The sequence below is a fragment of the Giraffa tippelskirchi genome, chromosome 9, assembly GCF_054371585.1.
Source record: "Giraffa tippelskirchi isolate mGirTip1 chromosome 9, T2T-mGirTip1v1.2.pri, whole genome shotgun sequence".
Classification (NCBI taxonomy): Eukaryota; Metazoa; Chordata; class Mammalia; order Artiodactyla; family Giraffidae; genus Giraffa; species Giraffa tippelskirchi.
Window position 1 is genome coordinate 32,481,867 of NC_137283.1, and position 20,781 is coordinate 32,502,647.

Sequence of the window (20,781 nt, forward strand, 5' to 3'; positions counted from 1 at the left end):
CTGAACTGTGTTTGTGTGGTGAGCAGTACGAGCTTGGACTCAGCAACACACTGGCAAAATACATACTATTATAACCCCTTTTTCACATATAAAGGATTGAGGCTTGAAATAACTGGCCCTGGGTCAGAACTTTTAAATCACAGAGACAAAAGCTGAACTCAGCTTGTCTAATGTCTACCTCTGTGCTTCAATCTGATACCAAACAGCATGGAATGTTTTTGGTAGTGCTACTGCCTATGGCCACAGTTACTACTTAAGCAGTTCACAATTGCAAAATTGATAGAAAAAAACATAGAATCACTATTTATTCATCCTCAGCCAATGCTTCCATGCATCAAGGCTGACCGAGGCCCCTGGTAGAAGATAGGTCTTGCATCCAGGTGTCAAGAATCTCTGAGAGCAGCATTTAGTCATCACCTCCATCTACGATTCATAGGATTTTCATTCTACACTAGGAACTCAATGGAATAAGGCAGGGTAAGCTGTCTCTTGATTCACTGGGAAAGTTATTGAGCATTTACCACTATGGTTTGATTTGTTTGCTGTTTTTTTTTTTTTTAGTTTTCGAACTAAAGAACCCTTTGAGAAAATTATTTGCAATGCAGATCTCAGACTCTATCCTAAATGATTCAGTAGGTCTAGAGTGGTGCCTAGGAATCTGTATTTTCAAAGCTCTAGAAATGTAAAGGTTCCCTGGCCCCTATCCTCTCTTCCAGGAGGCAACCACTTTAGACTCTTTCAATAGTTTCATCTGGCATGTACACACCTCTACCCTCGTCCAATGCTCTCAAGGTAAGTTACAAAGTGTCAGGGGTCTCATAACCCATATCTCAGATTGGCTCTGGTGTTTCACATTAGATATCAAATAAATATTTATTAAGAACTCAAGAGGAAGAAATAGAACATCTTTTTTTTTTTTTCAGTTTTAAACATGAGGCTAGACTTAATGATTTAGCGCACTAATAAAGACATTTACCATATTAACATTTTGTTTTTTAACATTTTGATAACTATTCTAAATGTACCTTCTTTCTTTTATCATTCCAGGCACTTTTATGTATTCAAAAGCATTATTCTGAAAAGGGGTCATGGACTTTTCACCAGGCTGTCAAAGGTGTCCATGGGCCCTGGTTACACACACACACCCACACCCACACACTGATCCTTGATCCTCATTGAGAGTGGGGGCAGCTTTTCCTAGAACCAGAGCCCCGGCCAGGTCCAGGCAGCCCAATTCTCTGAGCATGTTGAGGAAAGTAAAACACTCCTGACATATGACAAAGATACTGCTTTGAGAAACATAACATTTATTAAGATCCTTTATACACATCTTATTGAATACTTACTATTGCTGTATGATGCAGGTAGTTCCTCAGGTCACAGATTCATAGAAGACAGATATGGGATTTTAACCCAATCCAGTTTCACAGAAAACCGAGTGCTCATCTCAGTAAAGGACAGTGTAGAACTCTGGTGGAATCCTTGACCTCAAAGAGCTTGCTATCTGGGAAATAAAAAGGGTAGAAGACAGGGAGAAGTCTTAGGAGGAACTCCAAAGTGTGAGTCATCCTACATGTGTTTATTTCAAACTTTTTCTAATCCTGGCCTAATGCTAAGCACTGGAGATACCATATGAAGGCCCTTATGCTCTATATCCCCCAAACTCTTGGCTGCAGAGATAGCAGAATGAGAGAATCTGGATGAAGACACTGAAGAATTGCAGATGCAAGACTTGAGCTCCAAAGCTGACGACTAGCCAGTCTTCCAACTGAAACAGGAAGACTAATATGATGCTACTCAGCCCAAACAGTCACTAATAGATAATGAAGCAAAGATTGCCACATGTACTTGAATGGTAATCAGAAAGCTTCTGCCCACTCCACTTTCAAAAATTCTACCCCTATAGAAAAAAATTCCATCCTAATAGAACACTCCTCACAGACTGTCTATATAGGTTCACCTTCCTCTTTATAAAATGTACTCTTTTTTTTCAAACCGTTTCAAGTCTCGGCTGGAAAGAAAGTGATAGTAGCCAACTCCCTTGCCATAGAACTGTCTGAATAAGCAGACTTTGATGAATTCTACAGGTGGTCTGCTTCCTTCTGTCCACATGTTCAAAGCTCTCATCAAGTTTAAACATTGTCTGCAAACATTAATAAGAGTCTTTTCTCCATATTGACTAGATAGCAGAACCCAATACGAGTAATGAGGATGAGGTGGGAACTCAGATTGACTCTTGTCAAGAGGAAGGTATGGTCAGATTCCCAGCTTTGGGGTCTGCTCCCAAGCTGTGACCCTGGGCAAGTTACATTTCTTTCATGCAGTTACCCCTCTGGTAAAATGAGAATAACAGCATCATCCTTCACAAGGTTGCTGTGAGGATTAAATGACCCATATTCAGAGGCAGCTGAGTACATGTAAAGGAATGAACATAGGTCTGACAGTGAAAAAACGGGACCCGTGAGTTGATACTGATACAAGTGAAAACAAGAATAAATAAAGAGGGATTTCCCTGGTGGAATAGTGGCTGGGAATCCGCCTTCCAGCAGGGCAACTAAGCCCCAATCAGCAAGACCATGAGATTTGGAGCCTGCCCTCCACAAAGAAAAGATCTTGTGTGCCGCAACTAAGATCTCAAGTGTGGCAACTAATACCCGACAGAGCCAAAAATAAATATTTTAAAAAAAGAATAAACAAATGTGGGGGACAGTAAAGCTCTTCTCAGAGTATAACATAAAGTAAAAAATGTAGAAAGGAATGGAACTAGACAATTATGATTTTGCAACCTTCACAGTAAAAACTGATTTAAGAAATAATCATCAATGGATATGAAATCTAGCCAGTAAAACTGTGATTAAAAATGGACACGACTGAAGCGACTTAGCAGCAGCAGCAGCAGCAGCATAAATCTACGTATCTATATCTATAAAAAATGGGGTTTGAGGCAAAATGTAAACAAGTGCTCTCAATAAATCTGGGTAAAGGATATATGGGGGTTTGGGGATAATATTCTTGCAACTTTTCTGTAGATTTTTTTTTTTTTTTGGTCCAAAAAAAAAAAAAGGATAGCTCAGTTGGTAAAGAATCTGCCTGCAATGCAAGAGACCCCAGTTGGATTCCTGGGTATGGAAGATCCCCTGGAGAAGGGAAGGGCTACGCATCCCCATATTCTGGCCTAGAGAATTCCATGGACAGTCCATTCCATGGGGTCATAAAGAGTCGGACACAACTGCGCGACTTTCACTTTCACTTTCAAAGAAAACTAGCAGAAATAGTTGCTCAGTTCTGTTAAATTTGTACCTTTTCTCATGATCATAGGCTCAAGAATAAAGTAAGGTCAAAAATTCGAAAACGACACTCTATAGGGTTGGGAGAAGAAAGCATGAGTTTGAAACGCATTTTCAATCCTTATCAGATCTGTGACCCTCAATAAGCAAGGAAACCTCCCTGTGTCTCAGTTTTCTCTTCTAAAAAATGGAGGTTTTTTCCATTGGTGCCTACTGGAAAGCTTGCTATGAACACTAAATGAGTCCTTATTTGTAAAGTGCCTGCCACATATTAAGCATATTTGCAAGTTATTTTTATTCCACAGACAGTGTTTAGAGTCATGTAAACTCCAAGTAAACTCTTGGTCTTACTCTGGCGACTACACGTTTAAAATCCTTCAATACCTTTGTCTAAATCTTCACAAAGAGACAAAGTCTCACTAAAGCGTAGAGGGCCTCCACTGACCTCTTCAGACCCGCTTGCTTCTCCCTTAGTCACTCAAGGTTCACCTCAAACACCACTTCCCTACTGGAGCCCCTGAGGCCCCAGGACCAGAGCAGAGGCCTATCCCTTACTTGGCATCCCATACGGGCCGCTCCTCAGAGCACTCCCTGGAATCGGCAACAGGCACTGGCCCCTTCAGTGCACTTTAAGTCCACGACCGCGGGGCTCGGTGTGGGTTTTCGCTCACATTGTGACCCGCGTTAGCGCGGAGAGGAGTCCACTGGGCCTCCAAATGCTGAAAGTGGATTTGGGGCTAAGGTGGCGGTCGTCGTGGGGGACGCAGGGCGTCGACAGGTGCTCCCTCAGGAGTGTGGCCGCGTCCCAGGGTCACCAGGCGCGCCCGGGTGGAGGGGGCGGGGCGGGCGACAGGCGGCGGGCGGCCCCGCCCCTTCCCCCTCCCTTCCTCTTCCAGCCCCCTCCCGCGCTGCCGGCACCCAGTCAGGATCCCCTCGCTGGTTTCCTGCATAAGATGGCGGCTCCCGTGAGAGCTCAAGCCCGGAAACTTCTGAGAGACCTGGCATTTCGGCCCCCGCTCCTAGCGGCCAGGTCCCAGGTGAGCAGACCCGTTGGTGGGGGCCTCGAGCGGCCGTTGGTCCCCTTCCGTCCCCTTCTGTCCTCCTCTTCCTGGTCCCGGGTGCGCGGTCGCTGCGGCGCCACACCTGTGGAGAGGACGCGCGGTGCTGCGTCTGGGGCTCTCGAGGGACCCCAGCACCCTCTCCTCCAGGTGTGTGTGAGGGGGTCCCGGGCTGAGAGGTTAATGACAGCCGTGGCCACCTCAGAGTGAGAGCCACCCAACTCCTCGTTGTCGCTGACATGGATTCCCTCAGCGCTGGGGAGGGCGCCGGGCCCTGTACCAGGCGCTGCAGGGGCAACTTCAGGAAAAGTTCCTGGAAACGGGGTTTGAAGTCCTGAGGTGTTATTGTGTTGCCAACACACACACACACACACACATACACACACACAACCAAAACACAACCTAAAAGTTGAGAAATACATTTTTTTTTGAGGCATTTATTGAGGACTGTATCCTGGGGAAGTTTCTGGATAGCTCTGAGGAATTGTTGGAAAGAGGTAGGGGAGGAGCCAGGATTTATAGGAGTTTTTGCTGGAAAACAAAAACCAAACCTTGTTGTGGAAGTTTAAAAGGTTAAGACTAATCACAAAATACAGATATGACAAGTTAGTGATTTTGATGCTTTTCTCCATATGGAAGGTGTAAGAGTCTGGGCATATTGAAATTATTCCTTTGATATGCATCTTAACGTTATCTAGGACCTGTTTACTGTTCCTCTGAATCCTCAATTCCCCTCAGAGTGCACTGTATGGGGCCACTGCAGTAGCTGCTATTTTGATGGTAGGCAACATTACCATTTACTAAAATGGCAGGAAGCACTTTTTTCTTGTCCTCAGTTACCTGTCCTGAGGTAACTGCCAGTCCTCAGTCGCCAGTCCTGCTTTTGAACCCATTTGTTAGGCCATGTGATGAAGGTACCTAGAAACCCACCCCGGCCTTGCTGGTTTACTAACTCACTTCCTGGAGTGAGCTGCCTGCTTTTGCAGACTGGCAGGGGTGAGTGTGGGTGTGGGGTGCTGAGTTGGTGAAATGAGGGGGTCAAGGAGAATGATGGGAAACGTCTTTCCTCAATTTAGTGAAAATTCATTCCTGTCATTGGAACACATTCGAGTATTGGCCTTGCCCTCTTTCTCCTTGTTTCTAGACAATAAAATCCTACAAGGGCCAATGATGGACACTGAATAGCTATTAAAACTTGGCCTCTAGGAGATTTTACTTTCTGTAGGTGGCAAGAACCATAGTAGCCAGAAGGCCTTTGGGGAGTTATGAGTTGGTGATGACTCTTGGAGAAATGACTCAACTACTCAACTTTTTATTCTCCGTTAGAAATATCTCTTCCCTTTTGAAGAAAATGATATGGGGCTTGGCCACAGCACAACCTTTTCCTTGTCCTTTTTCCCATTTTTAATTGATGAGAGACAAATGATCATTCCTGCAGTTTTAGGATGTGCATAGTATGTGTTTTTTTAAATTGAAAGCTAGCTACTGATGATTTTTTGAGTTACTCTAAACTTTGGTTAATTATGACATCTGAGTTACTATTTTTTTTTTCTTTTCTTTTCCTGACTTCTCATTTGTATGTTTTTGTTAATGCAAATTTAAAAGATGCTAATAACATTACTGTAATATCTTTAACAGGCACTTGACAGTATGATAGGATAGCAAAGGGAATGGTGGCTTTTGTCTAATTAAAATCACTAATAACTATTGTAATAGAGTAAGGGGAATACCCCCAGGTGATCAAGTTCCATTCATTAAATGTTAGAAAAAAAATGAAGAACTGTGGTGCTGACTATGAGAGTAGACTTGAATTGATGAGAAACATGAGGCCTAAGGCAGTGAAAATTCGAGCAAAAGAAGTAATTGTGTGGAAAAATCCAAGTGTTTAGCTGAAATATGATAGGGCTTTTTGCCTTACCAAGAAATGGGAGTCTGGATACAACACTTTAGAAAATCTGGGTGGGGGATACCCTTGGTTTGGCAAAAAGACTGGGTAAAAGAATCCTCTACCTCACTCTACCTGAAAACTTTGATTTACGTACTTGTAGATGAAGTGTCCTGTGAACACAAACATAGGAGATGAGAATTTTTTTTTAAAGTCAAGAATAGTACACAGTGTTCAAGAACTGGAAATGGGCATTAGCAAGCATCCGATCCAAAAAACTCATTTCACAGGTCGAAAAATGGAGCACTAAAGAAGTTCAAGGACTTGTTCAAGGTTATAAAGAGAGTTTGTGGCAGAGCTGATTCCAGGTAAAGGTTTTCTTTTCAGTTTCCATTATACCAGTTTCTGGTATAAGTTTCCTCATGAAAATACATTATACCAGCATGTAAGTTAGTCTGCAGAGCATAGAGTAAGTAACCATGACCAACACTACTGATCCATTTTAATTTTTTCTTTGTAAACATCTTAGAAAAAATAGAGCAGCCCTTTTCATATTATTGAGTGTTTCTTTGTATCTGCTCCACCTGTCTATGCATTTATGTTGTGTTTACTTACTCCCTTGCCCAGGGCAGACATTACACTTGAATAGGACCCTGTTTTTCCAGAAAACTTTAGAATCCTCCCGAAGTGACTCAGAGATCGGTTGCTATTCATGGCTTGGACCTACTTTGTGCCATGCCTTGTGCAAAACTTTTGTGTGTACAGAGATAAAAGACTCAGTTTCTCATATACTCATCAATATACGATACATGTTTTTCTGACTTACTACACTCTGTATGAGTGACTCTAGTGATGACCTAGATGGGTGGAATGGGAGGGGGTAGGGAGATCTAAGAGGAAGGGGATATATGTATACATAGAGCTGATTCACTTTGTTGTACAGCAGAAACTAACATAACATTGTAAGGAATTATACTCTTTAAAAAAAAAAAGACCCCGTTTCTGCTGTGAGAAGTAACTTCAGCCACTCTCACAGAGTGCCATAGGATGACACTATCTATCCCTGCCTCATAGTTAAATTTGCCACATATTCTTAGGGCTTCCCTTGTGGCTCAGCTGGTAAAGAATCCGCCTGCAATGTGGGAGACCTGGGTTTGATCTCTGGGTTGCGAAGATCCCCTGGAGAGGGGAAAGGCGATCCACTTCAGTATTCTGGCCTGGAGAATTCCGTGGACATACAGTCCATGGGGTGGCAAAGAGTCAGACACGACTGAGTGACCTTCACTTTCACTTTCCTGATGGTTAATGTCATTCACAAACTGGAGATAGTGAAGGACAGGGAAGCCTGGCATGCTGCAGTCCTTGGGGTCACAAAGACTCGGACACAGCTGAGCGACTGAACAACAACAAATGTTGTTGACATTTTGTTTTCTATGCTGTTGGGCCTCACATAGTTAGCACCACAGTTCTTGTTTTTTCCCTAACACTTAAATAATGACTTTTATTTGATGTTAGATCCTTAAAGGGCCATCCTTTTGCCATTTATTTTACATATTTTTTTTCTATTAGTTTCTACCTGGAAAAAGACTGTTTGAAGTGCTTATGTTTGGGGATGGTAAACAAGACAGATAGAGATCTTGGCCACATGAGACTGTATTTTAATAGGGGCGGGAAATGGCTAGACTGTACTTACATAAACAGTAATGAAAATGATTTCAGCCAGTGACAGATGCTATGAAGAAAGTAAAACAAGGTCTTGGGGTAGAAAATGAATAGTCTAGCCCAGATGGTGTGTCATAGATTAGTTTATCAAGGAAAACCAATTTGACAACAGTTCTTTTTGTTGTTTTGGTTTATTTTTTTTTTATTGCAATGTAACACATATACTAAAAATATACATGTTGTAAGTGAACAGTTTGGGTTTTCACAAACTGAATGTGTCCAGGTGATCAGATCCATATCAAGAAATTAATCATGTAGCAGCAACTCTGAGGACACCCTTGTGCGGTTACAGTATTCCTACTGAGAAAAGAGTAACTGGTCTCCTGAGTTAAGTCACCACACACTGGTTTTGTTTTGTATTTTAAGTAAATGGAATTATATGCACTCATGTAATCAACGTTATGAGATCCTGGAGGTGGCATTTTCACATTTGAACTGAGACCTGAGTAATGAAAAGTAGCCAACCAGGTGACTTGACATCCTGGGGAAGAGAGGACAGCAAATGCAAAGGCCCTTAGGTATAGCCTGAACTCGACATATCCAGACCATTAAAGAGGTGGAACATGATAGTACTAGTCATGGTGTGTAAGGTACACAGGGCATGGATCAAGTGGGGCCTTGCAGGGTCTGGTAAGGAGTTTTTAAAAACTTAAAGTTCTTACATGACTTACCCACAGTTTTTCAGCTATTAAAAAATAGCTGAATCCCAGTCTGGCTGCCAAAGGCCAGGCATGTAATTATAGTGCACTCTCTATTATAAATAGCACAATATAGCAAGGCACAGCCTTATTGGGCACTGAAATGAGCCCGTTACATTAGTCATATCTGAGGAGAAGTCTTGACTGAGGGCACTGAGTTTAAATGTTTAATGGTAATCTTATCATGGTATTTAGCTTTTTAGTATGTTTACCCTCTCATAATGGTTGGGTGAAGTTCACAGAGCTGTTCTGTTGTAGGAGAAGCAGAGATGTTGTGGGAAACATTGTCCCTAAGGCCCCTAGCTGTACAATCCTTGGTGTGTGGTTCTCTAAAAAGCCCACAACTTCTGTCCAGGAACTCAGGGAGGAATGTGCCTTGTTGAGGGAAATGGAAACCATGCCCCTGCTGTTGTATACCTTATGATAGATGACTCCAGCTTGATTTTCTGCTCTTTCCAGAAGTGGGAAAAGAAAGACAGATGCCTGGCTTTTAGAAGTGAAGGCTGAAGCTTACATGGAAATTTTTAATCAGCTAAATATGGTTGTGGAGGCTGCATTGGAAGTTGGGGACTGACCTTTATCTGCCTTTTTGCCTAGAAGAATAAATAGCTGACTTTTTTTCTTTTTAAAAATGAAGTACAATTGCAGTGTCCTTAGAAAAGGAAACTCATGTCAAATACTTTAGATGCTAAACTACTGATTTCTGTGTGGGGAAGACCTTTAAGTGATAGCTCATCCCAAGTTGGTTTTGTTTACTGAGAAGGAAGCATTTCTTTCATGGATGAGAGATGGAGTACACAGACCCATAGTCACGAGAATCTTGCTGCCCTTGTAGCCTGGCCCAATTCTGTAGGCACAATGTCCAGAAATTCACTGACATATCTTGTATTTTGGGGAGGAAAAGCAGTTATATATGCAACTTCAGATCATTTGTCTTTCAACTCTTTTTACTATTCAATCAATCTGGTATTGTCCTTTGCTAGCTACATCCATCATTCTCTGTTACTTGATGAAAACGTTTGCCCGAAGAATTTGAGCGATTTCTATACATTTGAGCAAATGATAAAGTCAGTATGTATGTGTGCTGGGTGTGCTCAGTTGTGTATGACTCATTTGCAACCCCTTGGACTGTAGCCTGCCAGGCTCCTCAGTCCATGGGGTTTTCCAGGCAACAAAACTAGAGAGAATTGCCATTTCCTCCTCTAGGGCATCTTCCCGACCCAGGGATCAAACCCACGTCTCTTGCATCTCCTGCCCTGGCAGGCAACACCTGGGAAGCAGTGCAGAAAGTCAGTATATTGAGGAAATTTTGGGAAATGACATTAGAATTAGTCTGGTAAAGAAGATATAGGAAAAGGCATGCCAGGTGGAGTGGATTATGGGCCAAGGCAGAGGAGAGAGATGGGGAGGTTAGAGGAGTCATTGCCACAGACATGAAAGGCTGGTGGAGATCATTTAGGCATATGAGGAAGGAAAGAAGGGCTGTAGAAAGGCCAGAATTTGCCATGATATTGAACTACATAACTGAACATCAAACACATATTGTTCACTTAGTAAATATTTTCTGAATGCTTAGTCTTTGCCCAGTGCTGTTTGTTGTAAGCTACCTGAAGGCAGAGACTATGTGTAGGGAAGACTATCTTCCCTATAAATCTAGTGCTTTAGAGAATGTACCATGAGTGAGGGAGTGCAGGAAGAAGACATATAGCCCTACCCTCAAGGGGCTCATAGTCTAGTGGCAAAACTGGTGTGTAAACCAGTAATCATACTGCAGCATTGTGAGATCAGTAGAGCTATGTTTTTAGTCCTCTAAGGCACTGTTAGAGGCACTTGCTTTTTCCTCTGCCTGAAACGCTGTTCCCTCTGATCTCAGGCCTTGTTCTCTCCCATCATTCAGCTTGCCATTCAGCTTTCTGATTCTAAGTAGTCTTCCAACAGGGCTTTCTCTAGATAAGATATTATCTGACTGACCTTCTCCCCTGAGACTATTTTCTGCTTCTCACGTGCTTTTTAACACTTTGTGCTATGCTTTGTCGCTCAGTTGTGTCCAACTCTTTGCGAGCCCATGGACTGTCACCTGCCAGACTACTCTGTCCATGGGGATTCTCCAGGCCAGAATACTGGATTGAGTTGCCATGCCCTCCTCCAGGGGATCTTCCCAACCCAGGGATCAAACCCAGGTCTCCCACATTGCAGGCGGATTCTTTACCACTTTACTTGGTAGTTTATTATGTGTTTTTGTTTGTTTGTTTTATTATCTGTCTTCCTTCCTTTCCCACAAATGTAAGAATGTAAAGTCTGTGAGGGTAAAGACTGTTCTTATGCACTCCTATTTCACCAGTCTGCCTGACCAGGTATTCAGTAAGCTTTTGTGGTTTAGATGAATGCATGGAGTGCAGAGAACAAGAGACAGGTAAGTAACAGAAAAGTTGAGGATTGATGGACATGTGACTCAGTGGGTAAAGAATCCACCTGCAGTGTAGGAAATGCAGGAGACACCAGTTTGATCTCTGGGTTTGGAAGATCACCTGGCGGAGGGCATGGCATCCCAGTCTAGTATTCTTGCCTGGAGAATCCCATGGACAGAGGAGCTTGGTGGGCCACGGTCCATGGGGCTGCAAAAGAGTTAGACATGACTGAAGTGACTGAGCACTCACACACACAGATAATAGGCAAGTGAGAAACGAAAAGGCTATCAGTCTGGTGGTGAAGGGGCTTTCGTAATAATAGTACTGTGCATTCATATGTGACAGATTCTGTGCAAAGTGATTTCTGTGCATGATTTCCGTAAACCTTACATGTTACTGCAGACAGATTGTACTGTCTTCATATTGCATGTAACAGAACAGAGGCATAGACCAGTCACGTAATAACCTGCTTAAAATCACAGGGCCTGGGAGTTACCTGCCTCATGATGATACCTGTTAAAACATTAAGTTATGTTGCCAGACGGTCCTGTTTGACTTGAACTGTTTAGTTATGCTGATTGCTTACCTTTCCACATCTTTTTGTCCCTGAGGGATGGATACCTTGGTATTTGAGCTTATGCTGATTTATTGTTGTTCAGTCACTAAGTTGTGTCCGACTCTTTGTGACCCCATGGACTGTAGCACACCAGGCTTCCCTGTCCTTCACCATCTCCCGGAGTTTGCTCAAAGTCATGTCCATTGAGTTGATGATGCCATCCAACCATCTCATTCTCTTTTGGCCACTTGTGTTCCTTCCTCAGTCTTTCCCAGCATCAAAATCTTTTCCAGTGAACTGGCTCTTCGCATCAGGTGGCCAAAGTATTGGATATTCACCTTCAGCTTCAGTCCTTCCAATGGATATTCAGGGTTGATTTACTTTGGGATTGTCTGGTTTGATCTCCTTGCTGTCCAAGGGACTCTCAAGAGTCTTCTCCAGTACCACAATTTGAAAGCATCAATTCTTCAGCACTCAGCCTTCTTTATGGTCCAAGTCTCACATTTCTACACGACTACTGGGAAAACCAAAACTTTGACAAGATGGACGTTTGCTGGCAAGTAATGTCTCTGCTTTTTAGCATGCTGTCTAGGTTGGTCATAGCTTTTCCTTCCAAGGAGCAAGCGTCTTTTAATTTTATGGTTGCAGTCACTGTCTACAGTGATTTTGGAGCCCAAGAAAATAAAATCTGTCACTGTTTCCACTTTTTCCCTTTCTATTTGCCATGAAGTGATGGGACTAGATGCCATAATCTTAGGTTTTGGGATGTTGAGTTTTAAGCCAGCCTTTTCACTTTCCTCTTTCACCCTGACCAAGAGGCTCTTTAACGTAGATGGACTAATCAACTTTTCATGATTGTCCTCTTATCTGACTCTTTTGTTGTTCTTTAATCACCCAGTCGTGTCCGACTCTTTGCGACCCCATGTACTATAGCATGCCAGGCTTCCCTGTGCTTCACTATCTCCCAGAGCTTGCTCTAACTCATATCCGTTGAGTGGGTGCTATCATCCATCTGACTCTTATCAGACATCTTATCTGACACCCTCCTTCCTAGGCTCCAGGGCCTGGGAAGCAGGAGAAAAGGGTATGAGTTCTGTATTAAAATAGGACTAAATTCAAATTCTAGGTCTGCCAGATTCCAGCTCTACAAATTACTGAACTTGACTGACCCTCAATTTCTTGTTCTCTAACAGGAGATACTTCTTACAGATGGTTACAAAGGTTTAGTGAGATGATAATGCATGACATCTGACATTCTGGTTAGATGGTAGGCTCAGAGTCATTATTTCTCTTGCAGTGAATTTTTGAAGCTAAATTTAGTTGCTTTATTAAGTCAGAATAGTTTTCCTTTCCCAGATTCGGTAAGCATTTATCATTTGCTGCCATATCAGGTTTAGGTACTGTGTTGGCGTTTCCAAATGTTTTATTTCACTTAATCCTGTAGCAACCACGTGAAACAAGTGATTATTCTCAGTTTACATCTGGGGATCTCGAGGCTCAGAGAGTTGAAGGCCTGCCTCCTGGGCCCCAGTTCTCATTGCACAGATGGGGTGAAGGTCTGGTGAGGCTTAAAGTGGCAGTAGGGAAGGTCACATGGGGAGCTCACTTGCACTGTCCTGGATATGTCTTCATTCCAGAAATGCTTGCACATCTTAGTGTTGACTTAGTAGCTATGGCTTCTGGACCTCATGTGTGTCAAAGATTTGAGGTGGGCGGGCACCCAAACACTAGATTACAGTGCTTAACGTGTACCCAGGGCCAGCTGGCACATGCCCTTCAACTGTTTGCCCAGCACACAGCACTACCTTTAATGTTTCAGAAATACTGAACAAATTGTGAAACTGGCTTTGGAGAGTGGGTTTTGGGGAATGGTGATAGAGGATGGAGTTTTTTAGTATTCTGAGTTCAGACTTCGATCAATGTGCTGATTATGTTGCCAGCTTTTGTCCCTTTCTAGAAATGAGTCCAATAATACAGCACATGAATACTAGTCACAGAAGCATAAATTTCTAACATTTACCTCTAAAATTTATTTTTATTTTAAAATGAACGAGTTTGATATAATGTTTGAGTTGATATTTGAGACATGGCAAAGCTTAGGGGATAGGTTTGTGTAAGTTTGTGTCGTAAGAATGGGGGTGGGACGAGAGTCTGAAATCTCTTTTTCTACCCTCATTTCTCCATGAGCTTATCCCATTTCCATTTGTAGGCTGTCTTAAGTCTAGGGTTGTGACTCAAGGATCCTGAGAAATTGGATAAGGTGCCTTGTGAAGTTAGAGGTCAGGGAGCAGTGAGAGATGAGGTTGGAGACATAAGCAGGGGCAAAATTTTGCTAATCCTGAGAGTCTGGTAATGCAGTTAAGATTAGTTCTTGACAAGGGGAGCCATTGAAGTGTTTTAGACAGTGGGGTAGCAGGGGCAGCTTTATGCTTTAGAGTATTCCTTCTGCATGTAGTGTGGAGAGGGTTGGAGGGATGTAAGTATGGAAATCATTCAGGAGATTGTTATACTGATTTAGTGCTGGTAGTAATTATGCCCAGGATAATAGACACAGACCAGGACTGGACTCACACTGCTTGGGTTTAAGTCTTGCCCTCAAACTGGTTATCTTTGTGATGTGTGAAAATTACTTACATATTTTATTACAAGATTCATTTTTTTTTTCTTTTTCACATTTCAACATCTCTGAAAACTGAATGTGTTTGTATACTTGTGTCACAGATTGAGTGACAGTTTTTTGTTTTTCCCTCGAGTGGTGAAAAGGAAAGAAGATGAGGGTTTTGGATCAAAATCAGGGTGACCACATAATTTATTGTCAAATCAGGATACTTTTCAGAGTGAATGTGAGCACTGTGAATAATTATACCAGCACGTGTAAGAGAAATCCAAGCTGTGCCTGGAAAACTGATATATGGTCCTTCTAACTAAAATGGACTGAAATGGTGGCAGTCAGGATAGAAGAGAAAGATTGGAATTATTAAGGAAAGAGGCTGAACAAGATTCATGCTTTCCCTGCTAGGTCTCCATTGCTGGCTTCTTCTCTCCACTGCCGTGTACCAAAATGGTGATAAAAGGCTGTTTACCTTCCGTTAGCAGAGGAGGTGTGAGTTGCTGTAGTTATGAAAGATCCTTGCTTATCTTTGCCATGGAACCATGTGCTCTGTCCTTAAGCTCAGGTGTTCTCTGGACACATTGTTACGGCCTACAGAACAAGAACAGGTGAATAAAAGAAGAGAAATATAAAGACCCATAAATTTTCCAGGCTTGCAAAGTGCAGGTTTCCAAACTGGAGCACAGTGAAGAGCTTTCCCAAGCCCCAAGCCTACCTTATCCAATATTTGCGGCATTCTGGGCCCTGTGGAATCATGCCATCTGGCTTACTTATTTCCTTTTGTGCTCTCACTCTTGTATGGACGATGCAATTGATTATTATGCCTTCTTTGGTTGAAAGATCTCCTTGGACTTATCTCAAGGGGGTTAAAAAAAGGAAAGATAAATTGAAAGGAACACATATCAGAACTCAAGATTAATCTTCCTTGATGTTGGCTCCTCTGTGCATCTTCGTTTATGTTAACTGGTTGCTGTTAGGGGCACCATTTCTCTATAACTTCCACCTGCCCATAACTTTATCCATTCTTTGGTCCACTCCAGCTTCCTGACTCTAACACATCATCCGTCTCTGTCTCCCAGAATGTTACAGTTTTAATAACAAGAACATCTCAATGATCTAGCTCATTATTTTGCTCTAATGTTCAAGTCACTGGCCAGCTGCAAGACTGGATGCTTCTTTGAAAGTATGCATCTCTGCCCTTCCATCTGTGGTTGAGGTAGGGAAGTCTTGGAGAGGAGCAGCATCATAGCCCCTTGAGTAGGAGGTCTCTGGGTGCAGTGTTGGTGGAGTGGACTGATCCATTTAGAGTTCCTTTATGAACTGCTACTAACTTGTCCATCTTCTTCTCCAAGTTCACATGTTCACTTATGCTTTGTTTCCTTTTTTGCATTCTCAAATTTCTGAAGATTGTCTCACTTTCAACTTGGCTGGTCTTAGACTAATTTATCAGAAATTAAGGTGAGGATGAGATAGTTGGATAGCATCACCGACTCAAAGGATGTGAACTGAAGCAAACTCTGGGAGATGGTGAAGGACAGGGGAGATGGTAAAGGACAGGGAAGCCTGGCATGTTGCAGTCCATGGGGTCATAAAGAATCAGACACGACTTAGCGACTGAACAACAAGGTGATGGTAGTGGGCTTTGTTTTAGACCATTTTCTTATGATCACAATGAAAATAATTCTCTGGAGAAAATTATTAAGTGGGAAAAGGGTTATCATGGCAATCAGCTCGTCCATCCAAATAGTCAAGTGAGTGTTTTCAAGACAGATGTAGAAAGCAGGCTTTATGTGGTCCTGGAATACTTCTCAGCTTTGTTTGGAGCAATAATCTGAGTTGAAGTAACCCACCTTCTCTTGGTTCACCTCCACTTTATGCTTCCCTAAGATGATTTGTTTGGGTTCTTTTGCCATCGCTCAATAAAAACCTGCCATACTGGGCAGGACTTCCTTGAAGCTATCTGCAGAGGGTGTTGGCTCCCACATTAATCCCTGGTGCAGTCATGTGGGACTCAGGGCACAGGATTTATTTCATTTAAACCATGAGTAGGAAAACTATATTTTATCCTTGAAACTGGGGCACTTTTGATAGTTAAAGGGAGCACTCTTAATAATTATGCCAGTATAATAGGCATCCCACGTAGCTGTACTGGACTTCCCAGACAGTACAAAGTCTGCTTGCTATGCAGGAAACCCAGGTTTGATCCCTGGGTCGGGAGGATGACCTGGAGAAGGGAATGGCTATCCACTCCATTTTTCTTGCCTGGAGAATTCCATGAACAGAGGAGCATGATGGGCTACAGTCCATGGAGTAGCAAAGAATCAGGACAAAACTAAGCAACTTTCACTTACTTACTTAATGGAGTAAGTAATTTGGAGACAGAAATGGCAACCCACTCCAGTATTCTTGCCTGGGAAATCCCATGGACAGAGGAGCCTGGTTGGCCATAGTCAATGGGGTCGCAAAAGAGTCAGACGTAACTTAGCAACTAAATGACCACAACAGACATAAACCAGGACTGGAACCAGACTGCCTGTATTCAGTTTTACTTGTGAAACTTAGTAGATTTGTGATCTTGTGAAGATTGCATATTTTCTTGTAAGACATTTTATGTTTTCCACATCTCTGAAATAGAGATGTGTTTTATCCTTGTGTCATAGATTGATGGGCAGGTTTTTCCTAGTGGTACATTAAACTGGTGCGAAAAAGTTGCTCATTCTTGAAACTTGATGAAATTTCTCTGTTTTTGGTTTTCTCATCTATAAAATGTAGACGGTTACAGTATTCACCTCCCAAAGTTATACTGAGGATTAACTGAGGCCCTGTATACCCTCTTAGCACCATGCCATAGATGATCAATACACTTTAGTTATTGATTTTTGTATTATTATCACTGACTTTAATAAATTATATTTAAATCATAGTTAAATAAGTCATATTATATAATGTGATTAAATTTCATTTAACAAATGTGTTCATTAAATATATTATCTAAATATATTAAATAAGCTATTAATTAAAATATAGTAATTAAAGCAAATTGATGATGGTCAGTTAAAATCACTGCTGATGGTGACTGCAGCTGTGAAATTAAAAGATGTTTACTCCTTGGAAGAAAAGTTATGACCAACCTAGACAGCATATTAAAAAGCAGAGGCATTATTTTTGCCAACAAAGGTCCGTCTAGTCAAAGCTATGGTTTTTCCAGTAGTCATGTATGGATGTGAGAGTTGGACTATACAGAAAGCTGAGCACTGAAGAATTGATGCTTTTGAACTGTGGTATTGGAGAAGACTCTTGAGAGTCCCTTGGACTACAGAAGATCCAACCAGTACATCTTAAGGGAAATCAGTCCTGAATATTCATTGGAAGGACTGATGCTGAAACTCCAATACTTTGGCCACCTGATTTGAAGAGCTGACTCATTTGAAAAGACCCTGATGATGGGAAAAATTGAGGGCAGGAGGAGAAGGGGATGACAGAGGATGAGATGGTTGGATGGCATCACTGACTCAAAGGATGTGAGTTTGAGTAAATTCTGGGAGTTGGTGATGGACAGGGAGGCCTGGCATCCTGCAGTCCATGGAGTGGCAAAGAGTCAGAAACGACTGAGCAACTGAACTGAACTGAATTAAAATATTATATTAACTATGTATAATAAATATACAGTTAAGTTCTGGCTACATAAATAATAAACAGGAAGGCTTTATTTTTGTAAAAAACCTCCTATGATATTTTCCCTGCTTTCCTCCTAAATCCCCTCAATATTGCAACTTGAAAGGGAGATGAGCAATGTAAGCCAAGTCAGAGATCAGAAGAATTGAGGTAGGGAAATGGCAGGTAAGGAGAGAGAGAGGTTCCCTGTAGTGCCCTGTTCGTGTGAGGAGGGCTACAAGGAAATCTACGAGGAAATCTCTTGGGGTAAGGACTTTCTTGCACTTAGCCCCAGATTGAGAGTAGAGACCAGCATTTTAGATTTTGTTTTTTACTTTACATTTTTTATTTTGTATTGGAGTATGGCTGATTAACAATGTTTTGATAGTTTCAGGTAAACAGTGAAGGGACTCAGTCATACAAATACATGTGTTCATCCTCCCCCAACCTCCCCTCCCATCCAGGCTGCCATATTGAGCAGAGTTTCATGTGCTATACAGCAGGTACTTGTTGGTTATCCATCCAAAATATAGCAGTGTGTACACGTCCATCCACACTCCCTAATTATTCCTTCCTGCCAGCAACCATAAGTTTGTTCTCTAAATTTGTCTCTTTCTGTTTTGTTAAGTTCATTTGTATCATTTCTTTTTGGATTCCACATATAAATGATGTCCTATGATATTTCTCCTTCTCTGTCTGACTTACTTCGTCAGTATGACAGTCTCTAGGTCCATCCATGTTGCTGCAGATGGCATTGTTTCATTATTTTTAATGGGTGAGTAATATTCCATTGCATATATGTACCACCCTCTTTATCCATTCCTCTGTCGATGAACGTTTAGGTTGCTTCCATGTCTTGGCTGTTGTAAACAGTGCTGCAGTGAACACTGGGGTGCATGTATCCTTTTGGATCATGTTTTTCTCCAGACATATGCCTAGGAGTGAGATTGCAGCATCATATAGTAGCTCTGGTTTTAGTGTTTTAAGGAACCTCCATACAGCTCTCCATGGGCTTCCCAGGTGGCTTGGTGGTAAAGAATCTGCCTGCCAGTGTAGGAGATGCAGGTTCAATCTCTGGGTAGGGAAGATTCCCTGGAGGAGGAAATGGCAGCCTACTCTAGTATTCTTGTCTGGGAAATCCCATGGACAGAGGAGCCTGGCAGGCTACAGTCCATGTGGTCACAAAGAGTTGGACATGGCTGAGAATGCAGAACAGTATTTGCCATTGCTGTTTAGTTGCTAAGTCATGTCCGACTTTTTTGCACCCTCAAAGACTGTAGCTTTGAATGAGGAATCAAACCTGTATCTCTTCGTGTCTCCTGAATTGGCAGGCCTTCTCTTTACCACTAGTGCCACCTGGGAAGCTCCTGTTTTCCACAGGGCCTGTGCCATTTTACCTTCCCACCAACAGTGTGGGAGAGTTTCCTTCTCTATATACCCTTTCCAGCATTTATTGTTTATGGATTTTTTGATGATAGCTGTTCTCCAGCCGTTTATAATCAGAAAATGTTACAGTTTTTAGCTTATATGTGGAATCTCACTACATTTTTATAAGGAAACGATCTTTATCTTTTGTTTGATGTTATCATCTATGCTAGTGTTCTCCTAATTGCTGTCCAGATGACCACCTGGACTTTGAGGGAAGTATTTGGGTTAACATAATTTTGAAATGAAGGGCAGGAAAACCATGTTTAATATGCAGTCTTATACCAGCCTTAGGGCTTACTTACATAGGTCGTTAATAAATAATATAAAGAAAGCTGAGAGTTATTAATTATTTTTGATTAAGTGTATAAACTATTAATGGTGAGTGTTTGTTAAGATTCAGAACTTTTTTAAAGTGATGTATCATTAAAGTTGAAAACCAACAATACAGAGAAAGAAAGACTTCAGTTTTTAACCTTTTTATAATTAGCATGAAAAAATAAATGTGCTATTTGGTTAGAAAAACTAAATAAATTTTGAGATAGTGAAATTATACACAGATTTTCCTCACTAATTTAAAAATGATGAAAAAAATGATGAAGGACTGAATGGCTGAATGTGGAAGAGGTAAGTTTGAAATGAAAGCAGAAGTCTTGTGACTGGTTTGGGAGGATGCTGAGCCTGAGGGCATAGATTCTAACATCAGTTCCAATGTATGAGTTTTTTAATACCACCAAGCAATTCTCGAGCAGCTGGGTGTCCTACAGTACAACTAAAGTCTGACACTGTTGACATGGAAATAGCATTAGATTCCACAAGTTAAGGGCACAGTGCAACATAACTGCCACCATCCCACTTCAGAGACCAATATCAAATCTAGGGTGTTACATGTACTGCTGATCCACTGGTTATAGATTGGAGGTTCCCATGACCCCCTCCTCAGGTTTCATTGATTTGCTAGAGTGGCTCACAGAATGTAGAGAAACATTTTACTCATTAGATTACCAGCTTTTTGTAAAAGGCTATAACCCAGGAACAGCCATATGTAAGAGATGCCGTAGGCAAAGTGTTCAGGGAGGCTTATGGAGTGAACCATTCTCCCTCAATCTCCACATGTTGACCACACTTGTGCTCTCCCAATCTCCTGGTACATGGATTTTTATTACAGAGCCAGGATTGATTAAATGCTTGGCCTTCAGTGATTGAACTTAAACTCTAGCCCCTCTCCCCTGTCTGGGTGGAAGGGTGAGACTGAAAATTCTAACCCTCTAATCACTAGGTTGGTTCCCCTGACAACCAACCGCCATCCTTAGGTTGAAAGTGAAAGTGTTAGTTGGTCAGTCCTGTCAGACTCTTTGCAACCCCATGAACAGTATCTGTCCGTGAAATTTTCAAGGCAAGAATACTGGAGTGGGTTGCCATTTCCTTTTCCAGGGGATCTTCCCAAGCCAGAAATCGAACCTGAGTTCTACATTGC

At 42.0% G+C, this 20,781-nt stretch overlaps 2 protein-coding genes across 12 annotated transcripts in view; one reads left to right on the plus strand and one right to left on the minus strand.

The window, feature by feature from the left end:
* Nucleotides 1-4,113, minus strand: part of TAFA1 (TAFA chemokine like family member 1) — a 928,543-nt gene extending 924,430 nt beyond the window's left edge. For all 3 annotated transcript variants that reach the window (XM_081528460.1, XM_081528462.1, XM_081528463.1), the window contains exons 1-2: nucleotides 3,843-4,113; nucleotides 1,347-1,504 (exon numbers count right to left, since the gene is read on the minus strand). The gene's annotated coding sequence lies outside the window, so the exon portion shown is untranslated. The remainder of the gene's footprint in view (nucleotides 1-1,346; nucleotides 1,505-3,842) is intronic.
* The window catches only part of SUCLG2 (succinate-CoA ligase GDP-forming subunit beta), a 626,520-nt gene continuing 609,566 nt past the window's right edge, over nucleotides 3,828-20,781 (plus strand). For 4 of the 9 annotated variants that reach the window (XR_014064918.1, XR_014064917.1, XR_014064916.1 and 1 more), the window contains exon 1: nucleotides 4,234-4,495. Coding sequence is in view for 2 of the 9 variants with exons in the window: in XM_081528440.1 (XP_081384566.1) it covers nucleotides 4,241-4,495 (255 nt within the window). In the remaining 7 variants the exon portion in view is untranslated. Of the gene's footprint in view, nucleotides 4,496-20,781 lie in introns of all 9 variants that reach the window. The other 5 variants (XR_014064922.1, XR_014064921.1, XR_014064920.1 and 2 more) reach the window with 2 other exon arrangements.